Consider the following 23477-nt stretch of genomic DNA (forward strand, 5'->3'; position numbering starts at 1 on the left):
TTTAAATACCTTATCTATCCACCATCAATATATCCATAAACCTATCTAAAGATATTACACATTTTATCTGTCATCACATATTTATACATACATTTGTCAGAAATGCTTCTCTTTTTGGGGGAATAGCATTGGCACAGGTCTGTGTTTTAGCTGGACATTCATTTTCACAGCAAATATTGGCAGCCATCACTAATGCTTTGAGAGAAGGGGGCTGGGGGGGGATCTAACGTGAAGCGGAGGTGAAGTCGGGGTCAGGGACAAAGTTCTCTCTATTTAAACTCAACAATTACATTGATAATTTATATACTATAGAGCCATTTTAGTCCTTTTTGTGATGACATGTCTCTATGTAGAGGGAAGCCTGATGTCTCATGCTTTAGAAATGCTAGCTGTTTCTGTGTTTATGTAACCAGATTAATGTAAACAATATCTGAGGAGCAGGACACAGAAATCTGCTAAGACGTCCTTTTCTCAATTCTACCTATAGCCTTTTCACTGAGGCTCAACTTCAAGGTTTTTTCCAGGGCTTAGTTGGCAATAACAACATAATCCCACACACCCATTGCCCTGGTATACCCTCTTCAATGGTTTCCTTGGTTACTTTACAGCCAATTTATTTTCACTACTCTGAATAGTGGGTGAAACAGCATATTGTTTCATTGTGCTTGACTGCGCCCGTAGCTCAAAACCTTGTCTTTAGCCTTGTGTGTCTGTGGGAAAAAGAGAACCATGAGATTTTTTTGCCAGTATTGGTACTTCTAGCATGTTAGTGAATTATGTGGTTGACAGTGGTTTATGCATTTCATTCCCAGTGAGAATTATATTAAGCACACTCATTTGAGTGGGGACATCTGGCCAGTGGCTACTAAAGACTACAAAAACTGGAAAGGAACAGACAAGCAATTGCGTTTCTCTATAGGCTATAGCTTTCGTCAGAGGAAATAATGGGAACAGGATAGAGTATTGTTATGCCATATACAGTTGGATTAGTGGCTACAAACAGCATTCAAAATAAGAAGAACCTGACAAACGTGTTCAATAGAGGATAATTTATACAAGTTATCATTGATTTTAGATTATCCGCAAGTGGACCGTGGATAAGATGTTTAAGCAACAATGAGGGCAAAAATGACCTATCACTTTTTGCATTTTACCTATCCCTGGAGAAAAATGTGGGGAATGCGGGCGTTCCAGATGTGCGCCTTAACTACGCCCACGCGCAAGGACGTGGGCACGCAACGTCTCTTGAGGGAAAGCGGAGCAGAAGAGCGAAACATGGCGACATCGAACAATCCGCGGAAATTTAGCGAGAAAATCGCTTTACATAATCAGAAGCAGGCAGAGGAGACAGCAGCATTCGAGGAAGTGATGAAAGATTTGAGTATTACCCGAGCAGCGAGGGTAAGCGTGTCTATTTTTTTACCCATTTTCTCTTTTTACCCATTTGCTGTGATTGCTCGCGACCTGTCAAATGCAGTAATATGTGCGGCGGGCACGTAGTTTGGCCAGGGAGGTAAACAATAACAAACAGCCACATATGCCAGCAAATATTATTTGCATGAATGGCAACCAGTCTCCTTACTATCATATTCGTGTAGTTAGTTATTTTCAAATGGAGAGGAATCCCGAGGCCCTCCGTCTTCAAAAGTTGCACAATATCATAGCTGCTATAGCTGCTCCAGTGCAAATATGGGGCGTGCATGCGTGTTTGACAGCGCGCATCAAAATCGAGTTTAGGTTTTTCTGCCTGAGGAAGAAGCGTGAGATTAACAGCAATTTCTATGCATTGAAGCATCTGGGACAGCAGTATTTTTTGTATATAGATCAACAAAGACATATAGCTTAATAATCAGGTGGAAAAACCAGTCGTGAGACTGGGCAGACAAGTACAGTAAATATGATTGTCAGCGTCATCAAACACGAGTCAACCCCGCACAGATTATGTTGACAGTAAACCGCATGCCGCAGGACTCTAATGTCAGCAAAATATTGATCTGCATCAATCTCATGTCAATGGTCTAAACTGTAGTTACATTTTCCTACAAAATAGCATGGGTGCATTTGAGTAACGTTGCCAGCACAACCCGCGCATTTGAAATAGTTTCAAATGGACGGGTATGGGATAATAATGATGATAGAAGTTTGTATTTTGTATTTCGTGGTCGCACATTGAGATTCGTGGTTGCAAGTACGATTTGCAAATGTGTAATTTAATCAAGCAAGCTTGTATCATGAAATGTTTAACAAACGGTTGCAAATTTGTAACTTGATATTTGAATACATTCAATAAGATTTGCAAGCATCATTTATTTATAGAATTATTACCAGAGGTGACACCAAGTCACTTATTCGAGTCACAAGCAAGTCTCAAATCACAAGGGCCAAGTCTCAAGTCGAGTCCCAAGTAGGACAGGTCAGTCAAAATAGGCTCTTATTATTATTATTATTATTATTATTATTATTATCATCAAGTCCAAGTCTTGCATTCTAAGAGCAAGTCAAGTCCAGTAGTTAAAAGTCAAGTAAAATCAAATATATACAGGCAATGACTCAACTACAAATCTTTTATCTATTTATTGAGGCAAAAACAGCCCTTTTCATTACCGGTATTTTGTCTACAACACATTTGGATTATATAGCCTAATAATTAATTTGAACAAATTACAAATTCAAATTCATAATTAAGTTATATTTTTCAAGCAATTGTTACATACCAAAAGACCAGTATGCCTATGCTAGTAATTGATGCCCCATTGCTGGTGAGCTTGCAAAGTAAATGGTTAATATTCTTGGTCACCCACATTTTTTGGGAGCAGCATATTTACATTTAAGTCATTTAGCAGACGCTCTTATCCAGAGCGACTTACAAATTGGTGCATTCAACTTAGGATAGCCAGTGGGACAACCACATCTTGATCACAGTAAGTACACTTCTTCAAACAAGCAGCTGTGAGCAAAGTCAGTGCAATCAGGGACAACTACATCTCGATCACAATAAGTTCATTTCTTTAAACAAGTCAGTGCTAGCAGGTGAAATAAGTCAGGTGTTAGTTTAGACAAAAGACAGTGGTAGTAAAGGGGGGGTAGAAGGATTACTATTATACTATTCCAGGTATTCCTTAAAGAGGTAGGGTTTCAAGTGTCTCCGGAAGGTGGTCAGTGACTCCGCTGTCGTGGGGGAACTTGTTCCACCATTGGGTGCCAGAGCAGCGAATAGCTTTAATTTATGGCAATCCTCTCTCCCTACAATTTGACGTTTGCGCTGCACCCGATTTTATAGCTATACAGTCAATCAACAATCTGTTCGCGATCTCTGTGGTTTTCAAATTTTGACCTGCGACCCAAAATAATATGTGGTTCAAAGCTTGCGCAAATGTAGCCTGTCATTGCAGGCATAAATGGTGATGCATTTTAAAAATGCAACATAAAGAAATAAACGGTGTTTTACACCTGCATTTTGAGCTGAAAGTCATTCATGTTAGCAGTCAATATCAACCAGTGGCGATTTTAACATGTACATCTTGGTGGGGGCAAACAAACAAACAAATTGGGGGATGCATGCCAGCAAAGCCACTACACAACACTAAACAATACATTAATTGCACTATAACAGTGACAAATGGTGCCCACAAACTGTTAGGGCCTACATAAAGCTGTCCCAACAGCAGAGTCCCAACAGCAGTCCCAACACCTTACCACTGCTACACCTACACCTGGCTATCAGTGGAGCCTTGTCTGGCAGCGAAACAGTTTATTCAGCGGCAGGTAGCTTAGTGGTTAAGAGCGTTGTGCCAGTAATCGAAAGGTCGCTGGTTCTAATCCGACTAGGTGAAAAATCGGTCGATGTGCCCTTGAGCAAGGAACTTAACCCTAATTGCTCCTGTAAGTCGCTCTGGATAAGAGCGTCTGCTAAATGACTAAAATGTTTACTGCCTTTAAAAAAAAACATAGCTGATATGTCTGACTTGCTTAAACAAATGTGGTTTCTACTGACAATTGAGATGTACAAACTATGGCATAAGGGGACGACGAGCGGATAAGAGGCAATCCGTAATTTCGATTAAGACATTAATGAGCGTGCTAGGACGGACGTAGTCAATGTAACTATTTGTTCAGCACTTTTGAAATGTACAGCTAATGAATTCAGGACATGGGGCGTTCTTAAAGTGTTCTCCCTGTACACCAAGTCATTCAGAACCGTAGGATAAACAAAGGGGCATATAAGCAGACAATGAAAGCCCTTAAAATATTTGATGATTACATTTCTCTAAAACAGGTTATAGGCTACATGTGCACCACAGTAGGTGAAATTAAGAGGGGAAAATAGACCAAATTATTAGGGTGAGGCACTAACAGCTTACTACACAACATACACTTAGTATTACTTTCTTAGCTATGGTATACATATCTCCCTGGCATATTACATCATTTATGCAGCAGGTTACAATACATTTTTGGACTCACCTTGTTGTGCTGTGCTCACTTGAATAGGAAGGTGGCGCGGTGGTCCTTCGTGGGCAAATTTTGTCATCAAACTTTGTCATCAAAGTCTGGCATTTTTCTGGATTGATGGTGCTTTCAAGACAACTGGGAACTATGGGAAAAAAACAAGGTAGAATCATAATGGCGTCAATGATCTTCAGGTCGTAGCTCTAGAAAGAGGCCAGAGTTCCAGATTTACAATTCCGAGTTGGATGACCGTTCACAACGTATTTTCCCAGTCGGAGCTAGTTTTTTCCCCAGTTCCCAGTTATTTTGAACTCACTGAAGTCAGATTTCCCAGTTCCGAGTTAACAGTTGTTTTGAGCGCGGCAGAAATCATGCTGGATTGACAGCATGGCCAATGTTGAATGTTTATAATTTTATGCTTGGAAAAGAGACCCTTAAACCCAGACTTGGGACCATACAGCCACTCCACTGAATAGCAGGCTAGTGATTGCTTTTCAATGCTTGCAGTTAGCCACTAATTCCTTCCAAACAACTCATTGTTGAATTTACGATTTCCAACATGTTGTGTAATGTTTATGTCCAATGGCCGATGAGCACCGATACGTTTTATCTATAATTTGTATTCCTTTTTTATCTTCATATGACAAGGAATAAAAAGGATTTGTGAGTAGATTGCCGACTTGATTCATGATGATGACTGCTAGCTAAGATTTTGAATGTATGATGTTGACATGATCAGTCCAATCAAAGCTACTGTAGATATAATGTGATTTGACGTCATTTTATCTGTGGCCAATGACCTTGAGCCTTCTTGGATGGGCACTTCTAATGTAACTATGGCAGCACCCAAGGGGCTTGAATTTTTGTGCTCTACCCTTAGATTTGGCGGTGACTTAGTGTCCCCACGAGTGACAGAACACTGAGACAATCACGGCGCAACTAGAGAACATTACCAACCCCTACACTACGTATTTTCCGCTGGCTGCCCCACCACCACAGAAAGCACTGAGCTAGGCTAAAACACCTGCGTTTTGGAGCTGCCTTGCTCAAGAAAGCAAAAAAGAGACCATGTTTGTATGCGGCTTTATTAACTCAATGATTGTAATTTTTAATTTGACATAGTTTTTTTTTTTTTTTTTGGGGGGGGGGGGGGGGGGGCATCACTTCCAATCCCCCATGTTTTTTATATATATACTCCCCTTTATTACTTTTCAACCCCGGCATCCTTTCCCTACTTGGAGTAAATTAGTGAACAACAATTCCCAGGCCTCTACTTCCGATCTACACTTACTATCTACACCTTATGGACACAGTTCATTTTACAATAATTCTATTATATATATCTTTTTATTTTTTTTTGCTCCTGAACTTCTTCTACTCTCTAATTTGACATTGTTTGCAAACTGTCATGTGACACGCATTAATGCCAAAATAACATGCAAAACAGGGGCTCAATACAAGGGCTCAAAAACAGTTGGGGTTCTGCACTGAATGACGGTCGCCACTGATATCAACTAAGGATATGTCACATTGTCACTTCTCAGGAGTACAGCGCAAGCAGGATCATATACGGTGTACTTACATTTACATTTACGTCATTTAGCAGACGCTCTTATCCAGAGCGACTTACAAATAGGTGCATTCACCTTATAGCCAGTGGGATCACCACTTTACAATGTTTATTATTATTTTTTATTTTTTATTTTTTTGGGTTGGGGTAAGGGGGGGGTAGAAGGATTACTTTATCCTATCCCAGCTATTCCTTAAAGAGGTGGGGTTTCAAATGTCTCCGGAAGGTGGTGAGTGACTCCGCTGTCCTGGCGTCGTGAGGGAGCTTGTTCCACCATTGGGGTGCCAGAGCAGCGAACAGTTTTGACTGGGCTGAGCGGGAACTATGCTTCCGCAGAGGTAGGGGAGCCAGCAGGCCAGAGGTGGATGAACGCAATGCCCTCGTTTGGGTGTAGGGACTGATCAGAGCCTGAAGGTAGGGAGGTGCCGTTCCCCTCACAGCTCCGTAGGCAAGCACCATGGTCTTGTAGCAGATGCAAGCTTCAACTGGAAGCCAGTGGAGTGTGCGGAGGAGCGGGGTGACGTGAGAGAACTTGGGAAGGTTGAACACCAGACGGGCTGCGGCATTCTGGATGAGTTGTAGGGGTTTAATGGCACAGGCAGGGAGCCCAGCCAACAGCGAGTTGCAGTAATCCAGACGGGAGATGACAAGTGCCTGGATTAGGACCTGTGCTGCTTCCTGTGTAAGGCAGGGTCGTACTCTCCGAAAGTTGTAGAGCATGAACTCCTGAGTGGTGCAGTGGTCTAAGGCACTGCATCGCAGTGCTAACTGTGCCACTAGAGATCCTGGTTCGAATCCAGGCTCTGTCGCAGCCGGCCGCGACCGGGAGACTCATTGGCGGCGCACAATTGGCCCAGCGTCGTCCAGGGTAGGGGAGGGAATGGCCGGCAGGGATGTAGCTCAGTTGATAGAGCATGGCGTTTGCAACGCCAGGGTTGTGGGTTCGATTCCCACGGGGGGCCAGTATAAAAATATATGTATTCACTAACTGTAAATCGCTCTGGATAAGAGCGTCTGCTAAATGACTAAAATGTAAATGTAATGAACCTACAGGATCGGGTCACCGCCTTGATGTTAGCGGAGAACGACAGGGTGTTGTCCAGGGTCACGCCAAGGCTCTTCGCACTCTGGGAGAAGGACACAACAGAGTTGTCAACCGTGATGGCGAGATCATGGAACAGGCAGTCCTTCCCCGGGAGGAAGAGCAGCTCCGTCTTGCCAAGGATCAGCTTGAGGTGGTGATCCATCATCCATACTGATATGTCTGCCAGACATGCAGAGATGCGATTCGCCACCTGGTTATCAGAAGGGGGAAAGGAGAAGATTAGTTGTGTGTCGTCAGCGTAGCAATGATAGGAGAGGCCATGTGAGGATATGACAGAGCCAAGTGACTTGGTGTATAGGGAGAATAGGAGAGGGCCTAGAACTGAGCCCTGGGGGACACCAGTGGTGAGAGCACGTGGTGCGGAGACAGCTTCTCGCCACGCCACTTGGTAGGAGCGACCGGTCAGGTAGGACGCAATCCAAGAGTGAGCCGCGCCGGAGATGCCCAGCTCGGAGAGGGTGGAGAGGAGGATCTGATGGTTCACAGTATCAAAGGCAGCAGACAGGTCTAGAAGGACAAGAGCAGAGGAGAGAGAGTTAGCTTTAGCAGTGCGGAGAGCCTCCGTGACACAGAGAAGAGCAGTCTCAGTTGAATGACCAGTCCTGAAACCTGACTGGTTTGGATCAAGAAGGTCATTCTGAGAGAGATAGCAAGAGAGTTGGCTAAAGACGGCACGCTCAATAGTTTTGGAGAGAAAAGAAAGAAGGGATACTGGTCTGTAGTTGTTGACATCAGAGAGATCGAGTGTTGGTTTTTTGAGAAGGGGTGCAACTCTCGCTCTCTTGAAGACGGAAGGGACATAGCCAGCGGTCAAGGATGAGTTGATCAGCGAGGTGAGGTAAGGGAGAAGGTCACCAGAGATGGTCTGGAGAAGAGAGGAGGGGATAGGGTCAAGCGGGCAGGTTGTTGGGCGGCCTGCCGTCACCAGTCGCAAGATTTTATCTGGAGAGAGAGGGGAGAAAGAAGTCAAAGCATAGGGTAGGGCAGTGTGAGTAGGACCAGCAGTGTCATTTGACTTAACAAACGAGGATCGGATGTCGTCAACCTTCTTTTCAAAATGGTTGACGAAGTCATCCACAGAGAGGGAGGAGGTGGGGGGGGGGGGAGGATTCAGCAGGGAGGAGAATGTGGCAAAGAGCTTCCTAGGGTTAGAGGCAGATGCTTGGAATTTAGAGTGGTAGAAAGTGGCCTTAGCAGCAGAAACAGATGAAGAAAATGTAGAGAGGAGGGAGTGAAAAGATGCCAGGTCCGCAGGGAGTCTAGTTTTCTTCCATTTCCGCTCGGCTGCCCGGAGCTCTGTTCTGTGAGCTCGCAATGAGTCATCATTGGATGCAGAAAGGGAGGAGAGGAGGGTTGAGGAGGCAGAATCAGGAGATTGGAGGGAGAAGGATTGAGCAGAGGGAAGAGATGATAGAATGGAAGAGGAGAGAGTAGCGGGAGAGAGAGAGCGAAGGTTGCGACGGCGCATTACCATCTGTGTAGGGGCAGAGTGAGTAGAGTTGGAGGAGAGCGAGAGAGAAAAGGATACAAAGTAGTGGTCGGAGACATGGAGGGGAGTTGCAGTGAGATTAGTAGAAGAACAGCATCTAGTAAAGATGAGGTCAAGCGTATTGCCTGCCTTGTGAGTAGGGGGGGACGGTGAGAGGGTGAGGTCAAAAGAGGAGAGGAGTGGAAAGAAGGAGGCAGACAGAAATTAGTCAAATGTAGACGTAGGGAGGTTGAATTCCCCCAGAACTGTGAGGGGTGAGCCATCCTCAGGAAAGGAACTTATCAAGGCGTCAAGCTCATTGATGAACTCTCCAAGGGAACCTGGAGGGCGATAGATGACAAGGATATTAAGCTTAAATGGGCTAGTGACTGTGACAGCATGGAATTCAAATGAGGAGATAGACAGATGGGTCAGGGGAAAAATTGAGAATGTCCACTTGGGAGAGATGAGGATTCCTGTGCCACCACCCCGCTGACCAGATGCTCTCGGGGTATGCGAGAACACATGGTCAGACGAGGAGAGAGCAGTAGGAGTAGCAGTGTTTTCAGTGGTAATCCATGTTTCCGTCAGCGCCAAGAAGTCGAGGGACTGGAGGGTAGCATAGGCTGAGATGAACTCTGCCTTGTTGGCAGCAGAACGGCAGTTCCAGAGGCTGCCTGAGACCTGGAACTCCACGTGGGTGGTGCGTGCAGGGACCACCAGGTTAGAGAGGCAGCAGCCACGCGGTGTGAGGCGTTTGTGTAGCCTGTGCGGAGAGGAGAGAACAGGGATAGGCAGAGGCATAGTTGACAGGCTGCAGCAGATGGCTACAATACTTGTATGCAGTGGGAGGTTGCAGGATGAGATGGAAACGGGGCATAAAATTAACACCCGCCAAATGCGGGTAGGTTTAGGTATTGGCGGGAAATAATGTCTATTTCACCAGCCACGATGGCGGATGGTCATTTTGCTGGGCTCTACAGTGGGCGCATTAGATTCACGAATAAAAATAGTCAAAAGTCAAGTATGACCACGTGCAAGTTAGGGTTAGGCAAATGCTACAGTATCTGTTTTCAAAGTATTTCTGCTGTTTTGTATCATAGCTGCTATTTGAATATTATTTTATTTTCTCCCCAATTTCGTGATATCCAATTGGTAGTTACAGTGTTGTCCCATCGCTGCAACTCCCGTACGGACTTGGGAGAGGCGAAGGTCGAGAGCCATGTGTCCTCCGAAACACGATCCTGCCAAGCCGCACTGCTTCTTGACACACTGCTCGCTTAACCCGGAAACCAGCCGCACCAGGGTTGTGAGTTCCTAGAGCGCGATGGAACAAGGACATCCTGGCTGGCCAAACCCTCCCCTAACCCGGACGACACTGGGCCAATTGTGCGTCGCCTCATGGGTCTCCCAGTCGCAGCCGGCTGTGATCCTCAACACGGGAGCCCCTCAGGGGTGCGTGCTCAGTCCCCTCCTGTACTCCCTTTTCACCCATGACTGCATGGCCAGGCACGACTCCAACACCATCATTAAGATTTCCTGATCACCGACAACGATGAGACAGCCTATAGGGAGGAGGTCAGAGACCTGGCCGTGTGGTGCCAGGATAACAACCTCTCCCTCAACGTGATCAAGACAAAGGAGATGATTGTGGACTACAGGGGAAAAAAAGAGGACTGAGCACGCCCCCATTCTCATCCACGGGGCTGTAGTGGAACCGGTTGAGAGCTTCAAGTTCCTTGGTGTCCACATCACCAACAAACTATCATGGTCCAAACACACCAAGACAGTCGTGAAGAGGGCACAACAAAGCCTATTCCCCCTCAGGAGACTGAAAAGATTTGGCATGGGTCCTCAGATCCTCAAAAAGTTGTACAGTTGCATCATCGAGAGCATCATGACTGGTTGCATCACAGCCTGGTATGGCAACTGCTCGGCCTCCGACCGCAAGGCACTACAGACGGTAGTGCATATGGCCCAGTACATCACTGGGGCCAAGCTTCCTGCCATCCAGGACCTCTATACCAGGCGGTGTCAGAGGAAGGCTCTAAAAATTGCCAGACTCCAGCCACTCTAGTCATAGACTGTTCCCTCATGGCAAGCGGTACCGTAGCGCTAAGTCTAGGTCCAAAAGGCTTCTTAACAGCTTATCATGGCTACCCGGACTATTTGCATTGTCCCTTTGATTTGATATTTGGTTACTAGCCCGTTAAGCAGCTTTCTTCAGAAAACTAGCTCTCAATTTAACTGTTCCTTTCGGTGTGGATTACCACCCCAGCACAGAGCGTTGAGTGGCTAATTTCAGGAATTCTGCTAACTTCAGCTTCACTTTACCGAGTGAAGTTACCTCAGTTAGCTTGTTAGGAGCGCTTTTTGTCGTCGGCTAGCTACAGTACACCTGTTGCCTGGCCTACATACATACAGTTGGCGTTGTTAGCTAGCTAGCTCCACTGCTTTAGCATCCCGCTAATAGTGGTTTCCTACTAATTGTATTTACTTCAACCCAGGGTCTCTAGCTCTCCGTCGGTTCCCACCGTTTGGAGTTAGCTAGCTGAACTTTTGACTGTCTTGGCTAGTTAGTGGGCTAACGGCACCACTGGGGTTTTCGCTAGCAACCTCTGGGGCTAAACCCCCATTCGGTTTGTTTGGCTAGCACGAGCGGTGCTGTTTCTTCAGTCTGTTACCCCTCCATTGAAGCACCACCCCTTTCACATTCCCCTGTGAAAGATAACCCACCCGTTCGTTCTATCTTGAGTTACTTGGTTCACACACCGAGTCAGCACTTGGTATCTCACACCGATGGCTCGGCTACCTGGCTATCATCACTCAGGTGCAGTTCTTGTGTCTGTAGCAGTTTGTATGAATGAGTGGTTACATAACATACATGTTGACATGTTAAATGGCTATAAGACAGAGATAAGACAGTCCTGTGTAGCTCAGTTGGTAGAGCATGGTGTTTGCAACGCCAGGGTTGTGGGTTCGATTCCCACGGGGTCCAGTATGAAAACAATGTATGCACTCACTAACTGTAAGTCGCTCTGGATAAGAGTGTCTGCTAAATGACTCAAATGTAAATAAGGAGACTCTTACTGTGATGTCAGGTAAGGTACCACTGAAGGCCCCAGTATTCAGTCAGGCAGCTGGAAGCAGATGTTTCACCATCCAGGCCCATGTCACAGCATGCAGAGGCCCGATGGGGAGATGACAAATACATTATGTACCTTTCATCACCAAAGCCGTGTTAGCATTTACTGCACATGTTGCTAAACAATCCAACCATTTTGTAAGTGTCATTGATATAAATGGGCAATTCGCATACAATATCCAGTTCATAAGCATTGACTGTAATACCTCTAGGGTCCTGTTGTTGTCTGGCAGCATTCTGCTTTCTAGTGATCTTACTCCCTCTCCACCTGAAATACAATAACAAGAAAAACAGTAAGCCTAGTCAGTCAGTCATTTGGCTAACTATGCTAATTAAACACTCATGTAAATGTTTACAAGCCTATTCAGCCAAATTATACCAAAACAATGCAGCCTGTTTTCAGCAGGGGCATATTTCTTGCCAACTGTTTCAGTCCCCAATTAATCAAGAAACAGGCAGTGGAACAAAGTAGTTTGACAAAAAGTGTTCAAAAGTCAGTAACAAGTCTTTAAAATATAGCTAGCAAATATCGTTTTTATTTTCTAGAAACCTAACATTATTTGGTACAGTGATGATGGTGGGAGTTTTTCCCCAAACAGTTTCAATTTAGCTAACGTAGCTTATGGCATTTCTATCAACTTTATCAATCAGATGGTTAACTAGCAAATATATTTGTTCTCCCCTCGCATCTAAAGCTGCCTGCTAAAGCTAACGTTAGCCAGTTGATAGTAAAGCTAGGATGAATGTCAGAAGACAGCTAGCTAAAGTTAACTTAGCTGCTGTCAATGGAGTTTGTCTGAAATGTACCATTTTATATTTCACATGATAAACAAACTACTGTCATGCATTTTTACCAAAATAAAAGTACTTCTCTTCAAGCTACTTCCTGAGATTTGATTGATGGAACAATCCAGCCAATGGTTGCAGCAATAGGCGGCTGTGGTTTTGGCTGATTGGTCAGGAGTAACAGGTCCTGCCCCCAAAGCTGCTCAAACCATTTTTTAAAACTTGTTGTTCTCTTTCTACAAACTTACAAAATGTTCTACAAGCATACGAATCTCTTGGTAACGTGACAAAAGTGACAGAACTCAGAGCATTTGCAGATAAAAAATCTGCAAGTTTATTTTTGATGCACAGAAGAATATTCATAGTCTTAAATGGACTTGTAATAATTCTGAAAATAAATTATGTTTGCAAGTTACAGGTTTGCGACCGTTACATTTTTTCCATGATACAAGCTTGCAAAAGTACACATTTACGATTCGTACAGTGGGGAGAACAAGTATTTGATACACTGCCGATTTTGCAGGTTTTCCTACTTACAAAGCATGTAGAGGTCTGTAATTTTTATCATAGGTACACTTCAACTGTGAGAGACGGAATCTAAAACAAAAATCCAGAAAATCACATTGTATGATTTTTAAGTAATTAATTTGCATTTTATTGGATGACATAAGTATTTGATCACCTACCAACCAGTAAGAATTCCGGCTCTCACAGACCTGTTAGTTTTTCTTTAAGAAGCCCTCCTGTTCTCCACTCATTACCTGTATTAACTGCACCTGTTTGAACTTGTTACCTGTATAAAAGACACCTGTCCACACACTCAATCAAACAGACTCCAACCTCTCCACAATGGCCAAGACCAGAGAGCTGTGTAAGGACATCAGGGATAAAATTGTAGACCTGCACAAGGCTGGGATGGGCTACAGGACAATAGGCAAGCAGCTTGGTGAGAAGGCAACAACTGTTGGCGCAATTATTAGAAAATGGAAGAAGTTCAAGATGACGGTCAATCACCCCCGGTCTGGGGCTCCATGCAAGATCTCACCTTGTGGGGCATCAATGATCATGAGGAAGGTGAGGGATCAGACCAGAACTACACGGCAGGACCTGGTCAATGACCTGAAGAGAGCTGGGACCACAGTCTCAAAGAAAACCATTAGTAACACACTACGCCGTCATGGATTAAAATCCTGCAGCACACGCAAGGTCCCCCTGCTCAAGCCAGCGCATGTCCAGGCCCGTCTGAAGTTTGCCAATGACCATCTGGATGATCCAGAGGAGGAATGGGAGAAGGTAATGTGGTCTGATGAGACAAAAATAGAGCTTTTTGGTCTAAACTCCACTCGCCGTGTTTGGAGGAAGAAGAAGGATGAGTACAACACCAAGAACACCATCCCAACCGTGAAGCATGGAGGTGGAAACATCATTCTTTGGGGATGCTTTTCTGCAAAGGGGACAGGACGACTGCACCGTATTGAGGGGAGGATGGATGGGGCCATGTATCGCGAGATCTTGGCCAACAACCTCCTTCCCTCAGTAAGAGCATTGAAGATGGGTCGTGGCTGGGTCTTCCAGCATGACAACGACCCGAAACACACAGCCAGGGCAACTAAGGAGTGGCTCCGTAAGAAGCATCTCAAGGTCCTGGAGTGGCCTAGCCAGTCTCCAGACCTGAACCCAATAGAAAATCTTTGGAGGGAGCTGAAAGTCCATATTGCCCAGCGACAGCCCCGAAACCTGAAGGATCTGGAGAAGGTCTGTATGGAGGAGTGGGCCAAAATCCCTGCTGCAGTGTGTGCAAACCTGGTCAAGACCTACAGGAAACGTATGATCTCTGTAATTGTAAACAAAGGTTTCTGTACCAAATATTAAGTTCTGCTTTTCTGATGTATCAAATACTTATGTCATGTAATAAAATGCAAATTAATTACTTAAAAATCATACAATATGATTTTCTGGATTTTTGTTTTAGATTCCGTCTCTCACAGTTGAAGTGTACCTATGATAAAAATTACAGACCTCTACATGCTTTGTAAATAGGAAAACCTGCAAAATCGGCAGTGTATCAAATACTTGTTCTCCCCACTGTACTTGCAACCACGAATCTCAATGTGCGACCACGAAATTCAAAATACAAACTCACAGGGTTCTTTCTATCATCATTATTATTACATAGGTGGGTTCTGAGATACTATAGACTAGAGCTAGCAACATTGGCATAGCGCACTGACTCAAGTACCCCTTTCCTTGGCACATGGAATGGGGCGGGATCGGCTATGGGCGGGGTCGACCCGGGCTGGCCCTGCCCACCACACGTTTTCATTGGTTGAGGCCCATTCCCATTCCACCACGCTCGACACAAGTAGCCTGCGTAGTGATACGTCAGCACGTACATGTAACAGATCAGCTACCTAGCCACTCTAGCTAGCTAGTTAGCTGGATAACGTTATAGCAAAGACGGTCCAGTATTAAGTAGGCGATGTCATGGCGACTTTGGCTAGCTAAGCTCATGTGCAGAAACATGTCAGCGGGTCAAACGGTCGTCTCGCGCCGAACTGCGCATGTACGTCAAATCAATCTAAGGCACTTTTTAAATATGTTGTTTTTGACGAAAATGAAAATGTTTCAGTTTGCCACGTTCACGAGGTTTGAGTAATAACATGTTCAACCACTTAATACATTGGCTCGAATCTAGGTTGTGCCATTAGATTTTGAGAAAATTATGGAACTAAGGAGGAATTTTTCACTTCTCTCATTGACGTCTCAAACCCCCGGCCTGTTCTGCTTGGTCTGCTTCGCAAGCGTTCCCAGAAGTCTTGCGATGTTGCGCCTCTGGGTTTAGAAACTTTGATTTTGACCAATGGGTAAAATAATGTTAATTCTGTAGATAATCCTCTTAAGAAAACCAATGGTCCAAACCATATGTAACTACAGTACATATGAGGACACAGAGGTCCAGACCTAATGTATTTTTTTTCTAATTTGAAATACAGTACCAGTCAAAAGTTTGGACACCTACTCATTCCAGGGTTTTTCTTTATTTTTACTATTTTCTACATTGTAGAATAATAGTGAAGACATAAACTATGAAATAACACATGGAATCATGTAGTAACCAAAAAAGTGTTAAACAAATCAAAATATATTTTATATTTGAGATTCTTCAAATAGCGGACCGCAGAGTGAAGGAAAAGCAGCCAACAAGTGCTCAGCATATGTGGGAACTCCTTCAAGACTGTTGGAAAACCATTCCAGGTGAAGCTGATTGAGAGAATGCCAAGAGTGTGCAAAGCTGTCATCAAGGCAAAGAGTGGTTATTTGAAATATAAAATATATTTTGATTTGTTTAACACTTTTTTGGTTACTACATGATTCCATATGTGTTATTTCATAGTTTTGATGTCTTCACTATTATTCTACAATGTAAAAATAAAGAAAAACCCTTGATTGTGTAGGTGTGTCTAAACTTTTGACTGGTGGTGTATATATTTTGTACACAACGAAAATCAATATGTAAAAGTATTTTGTACATAATAAAGAAAATCAATTATGGGTCTAAATATTGCTCCCAACGTTGATCAAAGCTCAGAACACTTATATTCTAATCGCGCCTGCCTCTTTGCAAACTGTTTTTTTTGTTATGTTCAACCTGCGTCCCCCAGATTTCCCTCCCGGAGTTGCCTTTTTAGCAGCACATTCACCACTCTCTCAAACGGCTAACTCCGCCATCTCACCAGGGCCCGCCCTACCGTACCTCCTCCTCCCTCTAAATAAAATATTGAAATATTGATCATTTGTTTGACCGAGACGCAACCCGACAGAAAGATACATCAATCTCAGTTAAAGCATCCGTGCGAGCAAAACAGTGCACCTCTGTCTTAGTATGTGGAGACCAGTGGTCACCAAGGCATTCGTAGTTGATCACCAAACATTTATGTAGAAAAGCCAATGATAAAGGCTGTGATAAAAGGCTTGCGCTCTTTTTTTTGTGTTGCGCTATTGGCGGTAGGTGAACTTGATTCAGAAGCCCTGCGCACCGGGTAAGCAAAGTGTTCCCATTATGAACCATTTAATTTGTCTGAAAAGACAAACACCGCCTACCCGGCGGACAGGAGATCTGTGGCTAAATCAGTGCAGCTACTGAGCTGGCCAATCAGATAGCTCAAATCACTGTGCCTACAGTGCTTCCACGACCCTGGCCACAGCAAAGTTTGATACTAGCCTACATAAGATTTAATCACTTTTTAAAACCATGGCTACAAAGAGACTGTCAAAGAATACAGCTGTTTTATGAGTGAGTTCATGTTGAATTTTTCATTCATCACTGTCAACACAGTTTTTTATTCAACACTATTACAAAACATAAAATGCGCTTCTCCCTACTTCCACTCGCGCTGCAGCTGCAATGAATGAGTAGCCAAGTGTATCCATAGCCCTGCTTTATTATTATTATTATTATTATTATTATTATTATTATTATTAACAGCTCGTACACCCACTATTTTAATATCAAGGAATATTTCACTTTCTCTAGTCATAGGAACAACATGAATTTCTGCATGATGCAGATGCGGTGCAACTCGAGATTTGCAATCAGATGGAAGACGGTGTCCCCTCTCTCTGGTCAGTCTCACCGGAGGAAAGGAAGGAGAGAGCAGGGACCATGAGAAGCGGACCCTCTGCTGCTCTCTTCCTCCCTCCGCTGAGAATAATGCCGTGTTTAAAACAACTGGGAACTCGGAAATCTACGACTTCCGACTTCAGTGCGTTCAAGACAACTGGGAACTCAGGAAAAAAATTAGATCCGACTGGGATTTTGAACGGTCATCCAACTCGGAATTCCAAGTCGGAAACTCTTTCCGACCTGAAGATCACTGACGTCATGGTTTGACCTATTTTTTTTTTCAGAGTTCCCAGTTGTTTTGAAAGCGCCATTAACATCAAATGCAGGTACCATCAGTCCAGTAAAATAAAAAAGCTATTTTTTTTGCAAATGATTTATGTTTATGCTCAGCTGAGCTGGTTTTATTAGGTTCATGTTACATTTTTTAAATCATGTTTAAAAAAAATTTGAGCGGTAGATCTCAGCTTGCTTTTTGACTGCGAAAGTGATCTTGACTCAAAAGGTTGGTGACCACTGGTGATATATACTGAACAGAAATATAAACGCAATATGTAAAGTGTTGTTTCCGGTGTTTCATGAGCTGAAATAAAATATCCCAGCTCTGTCCTATGTCAACAGAGCTCGGTGCTTATTATCGGATGTATTAGGTTACGAAATCCGACTATCTGGATATAATGTGAAGTTAGAAAGACCCCACCAAATGATTCAGAACATGAATAATCGTATTTGTCTTGATAAAATCTATTTTATTACATAAGGAAGTTACATTAAATCACTAAAGCGCATTTTCACCCACTCTGGCCTTTTCTAAACTACCCACAAAATAATTGTCTCATGATATTACTAAGTCTCTCTAGTACATAGTTGAACTTCCTGAAATGTATGTGGTTGGCTGCTGCCACCTGAACTCACGGCCAATCATAGATCAACTATTTGCATACTAATAGCAGGTGAACTGTTGAACCTACAAGGGTGTGACCTTTTAGTTTTTGTAAGGATGGAAATACATTCATATCGGTGATAATTATCTCAGCTACTGTATGTATTTATGGCGCCATCAATGTAAAGATGAGCCGGTGTGGCATGATTTGTAAATAATAAAACAATATTTGGTCACGGGTGATCTGTAATTGCTGGCAAAAAGATTCTCTATATAGCTTATTAGGTCAATTGAGGTTAAAGGTGTGTACATTTTACTGTCACGTATCATTAGGTGCTCTCTCAGGCCAGATGAGTCGTATCCCCTTGGTATTAACTGAGATTGAGTGATTTGTAATCTATAAAATAAATGTTACATTTTGTGAAAACAAGCAAGGTTTATTTTTATTTTTATGTCAGTCAGATCTTTTGTGCTCTCTATCACTCATTTTGTTTTGGAAGTATTTATTCTGTTACCTTTTAAATATTTCATACCTAACATTATCTGACTCCATGTTTGCTTATTGTTTTGTTTCATCACTCTCCTTATTCAGTTACAGTTACAGAAGACCCAGTATTTACAGTTGGGACAAAACCGTGGGCAGTACTATGGCGGATCATTGCCAAATGTCAATCAGATTGGAAATGGCACCATTGACATGCCTTTTCAGGTATGTGTTTGTAGGACTCTGATTGAAATATTTGTGGTCTTACCCTAAACTGAACACGTTTACTCTTTTGTTGACATATATTTGGCTACCATTCATCTATGAAGCTTGAGACTGGTTTGTTTTGTTGGTGTCTGCAGACTCCCTTTCAAGGTTCAGGTGACACCAGCAGGACAACACGGCATCATGGATTGGTTGACAGAGTTTACCGGGACAGAAACCGCATCACGTCCCCACATGGAAGGCCCCTCGACAAACATGGACGCCAAATATCCTTTACTGTCGATTTATGCTACTGTGTTTTTATTACACTTTATTTTACAGTCTGCTATGCAACGGAAATTAAATTATGAATTACATGGTAATATAGTAATTACATTGTAATAATATAGTAATTATATGGTAATTACCAATAACTATTGTATTTTATTTATTGAAGCAAGCGCCACTATGTAACAGCTTTAACCAATGTACTTCAATAGCATATACTGTACTACATGGTGTCATGGTGTTTTACATCCATGACTTCAGTTGTGAGATGCTACATATTTGTATTGCCCTTAACCAGGGGTCTCACATTGATAGCTGTCCATATGGCTCGGTGTATCTGTCACCCCCACCCGACACCAGTTGGAGGAGGTAAAATAATCCAACTATGTTGTGGCATGTGATACTGTTTGGATTTCGTTGTGAAACGTCCCTTGACTTTTCACAACTGATACATTTAGTCACCCCTAAGTGGTGTATGTCTCTTTCCCTGTGCTATAGAACAAACTCGGACTCTGCGTTGCATCAGAGCACTTTGAACCCACAGGACATTTTTGCAGGAGGCTCACAGGACTTGCAGCTTAAACGAGGTGCGTCGGATTTGAACTGGATGTACTTTATACGGTACTAGTCAAATGTTTGGACACACCTACTCATTCCAGGGTTTTTCTTTATTTGTACTATTTTCTACATTGTAGAATAATAGTGAAGACATCAAAACTATGAAATAACACATATGGAATCATGTAGTAACCAAAAAAGTGTTAAACAAATCAAAATATATTTTATATTTGAGATTCTTCAAATAGCCACCCTTTGCCTTGATGACAGCTTTGAACACTCTTGGCATTCTCTCAACCAGCTTCATGAGGTAGTCACCTGGAATGCATTTCAATTAACAGGTGTGCCTTCTTAAAAGTTAATTTGTGGAATTTCTTTCCTTCCTAATGCGTTTGAGCCAATCAGTTGTGTTGTGACAAGGTAGGGGGGTTATACAGAAGATAGCACTATTTGGTAAAAGACCAAGTCCATATTATGGCAAGAACAGCTCAAATAATAAGCAAAGAGAAACGACAGTCCATCATTACTTTAAGACATGAAGGTCAGTAAATCCGGAAAATTTCAAGAACTTTGAAAGTTTCTTGAAGTGCAGTCGCAAAAATCATCAAGCGCAATGATGAATCTGGCTCTCATGAGGACCGCCACAGGAAAGGAAGACCCAGAGTTACCTCTGCTGCAGAGGATAAGTTCATTAGAGTTACCAGCCTCAGATATTTCAGCCCAAATAAATGCTTCACAGAGTTCAGGTAACAGACACCAACATCAACTGTTCAGAGGAGACTGCATGAATCAGGCCTTCATTGCTGCAAAGAAACCACTACTAAAGGACACTAATAAGAAGAAGAGACTTGCTTGGGCCAAGAAACACGAGCAATGGACATTAGACCGGTGGAAATGTGTCCTTTGGTCTGGAGTCCAAATTGGAGATTTTTGGTTCCAACCGCCGTGTCTTTGTGAGACGCGGTGTGGGTGAACGGATGATCTCTGCAGTAGCCATGTGGTAGCCATGCTTTACGGTGTTTTCCACCGTAAAGCATGGAGGAGGAGGTGTTATGGTGTGGGGGTGCTTTGCTGGTGACACTGTCTGTGATTTATTTAGAATTCAAGGCACACTTAATCAGCATGGCTACCACAGCATTCTGCAGCGATACGCCATCCCATTTGGTTTGGGCTTAGTGGGACTATCATGTGTTTTTCAACAGGACAATGACCCAACACACCTCCAGGCTGTGTAAGGGCTATTTTACCAAGAAGGAGAGTGATGCAGTGCTGCATCAGATGACCTGGCCTCCACAATCCCCCGACCTCAACCCAACTGAGATGGTTTTGGATGAGTCATACCGCAGAGTGAAGGAAAAGCAGCCAACAAGTGCTCAGCATATGTGGGAACTCCTTCAAGACTGTTGGAAAAGCATTCCAGGTGAAGCTGGTTGAGAGAATGCCAAGAGTGTGCAAAGCTGTCATCAAGGCAAAGGGTGGCTATTTGAAGAATCTCAAATATAAAATATATTTTGATTTGTTTAACACTTTTTTGGCTACTACATGATTCCATATGTGTTATTTCATAGTTTTGATGTCTTCACTATTATTCTACAATGTAAAAATAAAGAAAAACCCTTGAATGAGTAGGTGTGTCCAAACTTTTGACTGGTAGTGTACATAAGAGCTTTATATAATGAACAAAAATATAAAACGCAACATGCAACAATTCCAAAGATTTTACTGAGTTACAGTTCATGTAAGGGAATCAGTAAATTAAAATAAATTCATTAGGCCCTAATCTCTGGATTTCACATGACTAGGAATACAGATATGCATCTGTTGGTCACAGATACCTTTAAAAAAAAGGTAGGGGCATGGATCAGAAAACCAGTCAGTATCTTGTGTGACCACCATTTGCCTCATGCAGTGCGACACATCTCCTTCTTATAGAATTGATCAGGCTGTTGATTGTGGCCTGTGGAATGTTGTCCCACTCCTCTTCAATGGCTGTGTGAAGTTGCTGGATATTGGTGGGAACTGGAACACGCTGTCGTACATGTCGATCCAGAGCATCCCAAACATGCTCAATCGGTGAGTATGCAGGCCATGGAAGAACTGGGACATTTTCAGCTTCCAGGAATTGTGTACAGATCCTTGCGACATGGGGCCGTGCATTATCACGCTGAAACATGAGGTGATGGCAGTGGATGAATGGCACGACAATGGGCCTCAGGATCTTGTCACGGTATCTCTGTGCATTCAAATTGCCATCGATAAAATGCAATTGTGTTCGTTGTCCATAGCTTATGCCTGTCCATACCATAACCCCACCGCCACCATGTGGAATTTTGTTCATAATGTTGACATCAGCAAACCACTCGCCCACACAACGCCATACATGAGGTCTGCGGATTTGAGGCCTGTTGGACGTACTGACAAATTCTCTACAAGGACATTGGAGGTGGCTTATGGTAAAGAAATGAACATTAAATTCTCAGGCAACAGCTCCGGTGGACATTCCTGCAGTCAGCATGCCAATTACACACTCCCTCAAAACTTGAGACATCTGTGGCATTGTGTGACAAAACTGCACATTTTAGAGTGGCCTTTTATTGTCTTCAGCACAAGGTGCACCTGTGTAATTATTATGTTGTTTAATCAGCTTCTTGATATGCCACACCTGTCAGGTGGATGGATTATCTTGGCAAAGGAGAAATGCTCACTAACAGGGATGTAAAAAAATGTGTGCACCAATTTTGAGAGAAATAATCTTTTTTTTGCGAATATGGAACATTTCTGGAATCTTTTATTTCAGCTCATGAAAGATGGAACCAACACTTTACATTAGACTTCATTTTTTTCTGGTCAGGTGGTTAACAAAAACTCTTGGCCCTACAATAACCCAATGCTCTGTTTCCAGTTTGTAGGTTTAATAATGATTTTTCTGTTCAGCGCAAATTAATTAACCCTGTTATTATGAGGGAGGTGATATATGATGTATTGATGATTAAATATTTAGTAATGGCTTTGCCGGCTACCCTTTATTGTACTATTGAAAACTCTCTGGTGTACATGATAAAAGGCTTCAGACCTTGTCTTTGAAGGCTGTAGACATTACTCATAGGACGAATATTAATATCCAAGTGATTCTCAATGTGACATTATACTAATGGCTGTCTGAAGCGTATTCCTTTATTGAGAAACTCGTTTGAAAAATGATATCAAATTCAGTCGTATTGATTTCATTTCCTTTCACTGTTATGGCAAGATGAAAATAGGGGTATTTCAATATGTATTTTTTTGCTTTTTTAAATTCTAGATAAGTGACAATTAGATAAATCGAACTCCCTCTCTTTCTCTCTCTGTCTCTTTCTCTCTCTCTGACTCGCTCTCTGTCTGTGTCTGTCTGTCATTCTGTCTCTCTACCTCTGTCTGTCTGTCTCTCTCTCGCTCTCTGTCTGTGTGTCTCTCTCTCTCTCTCTCTTTCTTCCTTCCTTTCTTTTCCTCTCCAGTGCTTCTGCTTCATGTACCAGGGCCAGAAGACACAGAATCAGATATGGACAAAGACGAACAAAAACAGAACTGGGATGGCAAAAAGGTGAAGTGCACTCCGATCTGGTGATATATCTTAACGTCATTGTTATACAGCTCTGAGTTCTATTGGATTCTTACTGAGTTGTCATTTTTCTGTTTCCCTCAGAGTGTTTCATCAAGGTCCAAGGTCCCAGGAATCAAGTGAGTACTTCCACAAACTAACTCTAACCATCCTGACTTCAGTATAGCTTTGTGAATGGCTGATTATGACCGCCCACGACAGTTGGCATTTAGTGATGATTTGATGTTTTTCCAACTGAAGACGTGATGTTTTGGGACATCATTGACATACTTTAAGAAGTGTTGTAGAGCCAGCGAGATCTGGCTGTCTACGGTGTTA

At 43.0% G+C, this 23477-nt stretch overlaps 1 protein-coding gene across 2 annotated transcripts in view; it reads left to right on the plus strand.

Annotated features, from left to right (window-relative positions):
• The first annotated feature begins 1239 nt into the window (after positions 1–1239).
• LOC311147263 (CREB-regulated transcription coactivator 1-like) overlaps positions 1240–23477 on the plus strand; it is a 39437-nt gene continuing 17199 nt past the window's right edge. For both annotated transcript variants that reach the window (XM_084183934.1, XM_084183933.1), the window contains exons 1-7: positions 1240–1401; positions 18620–18736; positions 18874–19002; positions 19311–19372; positions 19502–19590; positions 23056–23141; positions 23244–23278. In XM_084183934.1, the coding sequence (XP_084040060.1) occupies positions 1276–1401; positions 18620–18736; positions 18874–19002; positions 19311–19372; positions 19502–19590; positions 23056–23141; positions 23244–23278 (644 nt within the window). In that variant the 5' untranslated portion in view covers positions 1240–1275. The remainder of the gene's footprint in view (positions 1402–18619; positions 18737–18873; positions 19003–19310; positions 19373–19501; positions 19591–23055; positions 23142–23243; positions 23279–23477) is intronic.

Source organism: Coregonus lavaretus (assembly GCF_964263955.1).
Source record: "Coregonus lavaretus genome assembly, chromosome: 19".
Classification (NCBI taxonomy): Eukaryota; Metazoa; Chordata; class Actinopteri; order Salmoniformes; family Salmonidae; genus Coregonus; species Coregonus lavaretus.